The sequence below is a fragment of the Gavialis gangeticus genome, unplaced genomic scaffold, assembly GCF_001723915.1.
Source record: "Gavialis gangeticus isolate Ggan-Ray unplaced genomic scaffold, GavGan_comp1, whole genome shotgun sequence".
NCBI lineage: Eukaryota > Metazoa > Chordata > Crocodylia > Gavialidae > Gavialis > Gavialis gangeticus.
The window spans coordinates 5,125,607-5,128,247 of NW_017729007.1; the positions used below are offsets into that span (position 1 = coordinate 5,125,607).

The 2,641-nt window shown below is 59.3% G+C and overlaps 1 protein-coding gene across 1 annotated transcript in view; it reads right to left on the bottom strand.

Moving 5' to 3' along the window:
• Positions 1–1,078: 1,078 nt before the first annotated feature.
• The window catches only part of FEZF1 (FEZ family zinc finger 1), a 2,682-nt gene continuing 1,119 nt past the window's right edge, over positions 1,079–2,641 (bottom strand). Inside the window, exons 2-4 of the mRNA XM_019509318.1 lie at positions 2,446–2,580; positions 2,062–2,194; positions 1,079–1,524 (exon numbers count right to left, since the gene is read on the bottom strand). Coding sequence (XP_019364863.1) covers positions 1,208–1,524; positions 2,062–2,194; positions 2,446–2,580 — 585 coding nt within the window. The 3' untranslated portion in view covers positions 1,079–1,207. The remainder of the gene's footprint in view (positions 1,525–2,061; positions 2,195–2,445; positions 2,581–2,641) is intronic.

The following is a 2,641-nucleotide window of genomic DNA, read 5'->3' on the forward strand; positions in this document are numbered from 1 at the left end:
CCTGCCGCCTCCTCCCGGGGGCCGCCGCGCCAGGCCCCGGCCCTTTGCGACCCGTCGGGACCCAGTGGCCCGGGCGGGAGGGGGCAGCTCCGGGGCGGTGCCCACCCGCGCGGCACTGCGGGGCCACGCAGCTCCCGCAGTCCTCAGAGCCGGGCCCTGCCCCGCGCCTTTTTTGTTTGTGTGTTCTGCTTGTTGTTTTTGGTTTTGGGGTGGGTTTTTTTTTAATTCTTGGCATTGCATTTGGCAGCAGGAGGGAGATTTTCCAAGCAAGCAATTCCCCGCGCAGCGCGGCCAGCGGAGAGCGAGGAGCGTGCTCGGTTTTCAAGGCTGGTTGGCAGCTTCCCGCGAGCAGCTAATAGTATAACAAGCGGGCTTTGATAAAGCCGAACTAATTACCCCTCTTAATTAAAGTCTTTAGCAGTTGTTGCAGTGTTTTGGCAAGAAAGCTGGAGAGGTTTGCAGTTAGCAACCCCCGAGCCGAGGCTCACAGCGGAGCTGCTGCTGATTAACGCGCGGTGCATTTCAAGGACCTGGCACCCAACCACCGCGCTGGTCCGCATCCATCTTCCCTCCGCGGCTGGCGACACCGCGGCACCCCCGCATGTCGGGAACCGCAGCTTTCTAAGAGGAGCAGCGCTCGGGGAGCCCAATGATTTCAGGAGCTGGCGCGCCCTCGATGAGTCAATCATCGTGTTCCGAGTATTTATTTTTTTTCCACCAGGTCAACGCATTCAATGTTTCACGTGCAAGACTCAACTCCGTACATAGTGAACCAGCTCTGTCCATAGAGATACGATATTCAAGAGGGGGAGGAACGGGGGAGGAAATCAAGAAGGGACAACCAGCAGGCATGTGAATCAACACAATGGAAATATATACACATCGAAATAATTAAAGTGGTGCAGCATTCCCGGCTCGGATAATACAGATCCCAATAAATACAGCAGAAATTGGCTTGGCTTTTTTGCTCTTAAAACCATCTCCAAACCTGAGATGTCAAAGGGGAGGGGAGGGGAGGGGAGGAAAGGGGAGGGGGGGATCGAGTCTTTAAAAAAAAAAATAGGAGGGGGGGAAAAACAAACCAAAACAAAACAAAGAGAAGGAAACGATCAGCCCAGTAAACGTGAGTGGCGATATAGAGCATAATACACAAAACCGCTTAACAGGTGCATGCAAAGAGGCGGCGGAGCTCCGGGCCGTGCTGCCCTCACGGCTGGGGCTGGTGCAGAGGCGGCTGCAGCAGGGGGCCCGGCGGCTGCAAGGCTGCGGGCGGCTGGTCGGGCCCCAGCTCGGCGGGGGCTCTGGGCAGTCCCAGGGCGCTGTCGTGCAGCTTGCGGACGTGCTTCTTGAGATCAAAGTTCCTGCAGAAGCCCTTGCCGCAGGTGGGGCACGTGAAGGGCTTCTTGTCGTTGTGGGTGTGCATGTGGAAGGTCAGGTTGTACACCTGGTGGAAAGCCTTGTTGCAGATATTGCACTTGAACTGCTTCTCCCCGCTGTGGGTCAGCTTGTGGTTCTTGTAATTGCCTGCGGACACACAAGGAGGGCAAAGGGACACGGGGCTGAAAACTGCGCGCTGCGTGCCCTCCCCGATCCCCTCCCAGCCCGGGCACTGCGGCCAGGCAGCCTTGGGACAGCGCTCTTCTCTGCGCCCCGGGTCAATGCACGCCCCGTCCCGCCGGTCCCGGCACGACCTCAAGCAACCTCTCAACGAAAGAAAGCGGGTCTTTCCAAATAGCCTCCGCGCCGGCGCCAGGATGGAAATGAACGATTAGGATCAGCCCGCGAGCCCCGCGCCGAGCGGCAGGCGCGCCCGGGGAGGCTGGAAATGTGCTGAAACCTGCGGCTGGCGCTTGGGAAACAAACCCAGGCAGCAGCTGCCAGGGCAGCGGGCTCTGCTGTATCCCCGCCCCGCAAACGGCGGATGGTGGGACCCAGTCATTTGATCTAGCGGTGCAGAGTCAGCCACGGAGGTTAAAAAGTGAAATCATAATAACTGATAATGATCATAGAAAACCAAAATAGCCCCGCGCCGGTTTCGGCGGCCCAGAGCGTGCCCGGTACCTTTCTGATGAAAGCCCTTGCCGCAGAACTCGCAGACGAAAGGCTTGTAGCCGGCGTGTATTCGCGTGTGCGTGTTTAAAGTGGAGCTGCGGTTGAAGGCTTTGCCGCACTGGTTGCACTTGTGAGGTTTTTCCTACGGGGAAACAAGAGGCAGCGAGTGCGGGGCTTTGGGAGGACTCCTGTTCGTCGGGGGGCTAAACACCTCCCGCCCGAGGGCGTCTGCAAAGCGCCCTGTCCTGCCACACGTGCAGCCGGCGCCTTCCCACAGCCCTACCCGGGGCCTTCAGGTTTTTCCTCTAAAAAAAAAAAAAAAAAGCCCGAACCCCAATGCAATCCCCGCCCGAGTGCCCCCGCGCCCCGGCCGGCGGCCGGAGGGGTATTCACCTGCGTGTGTATGATCTTGTGCCGGCAGAGCGTGCTGGCCTGGCGGAAGCCCTTGCCGCAAACTTTGCAGACAAAGGGCCGGGCCCCCGTGTGCACCGGCATGTGGCGGGTTAAGTTGTAATGTGCGTTGAATACCTTGGGAGGGAAAGCGGAGAGAAGGGACGTTAAGCGCGGCCGGGCCGGGCCGGGCGGGGCC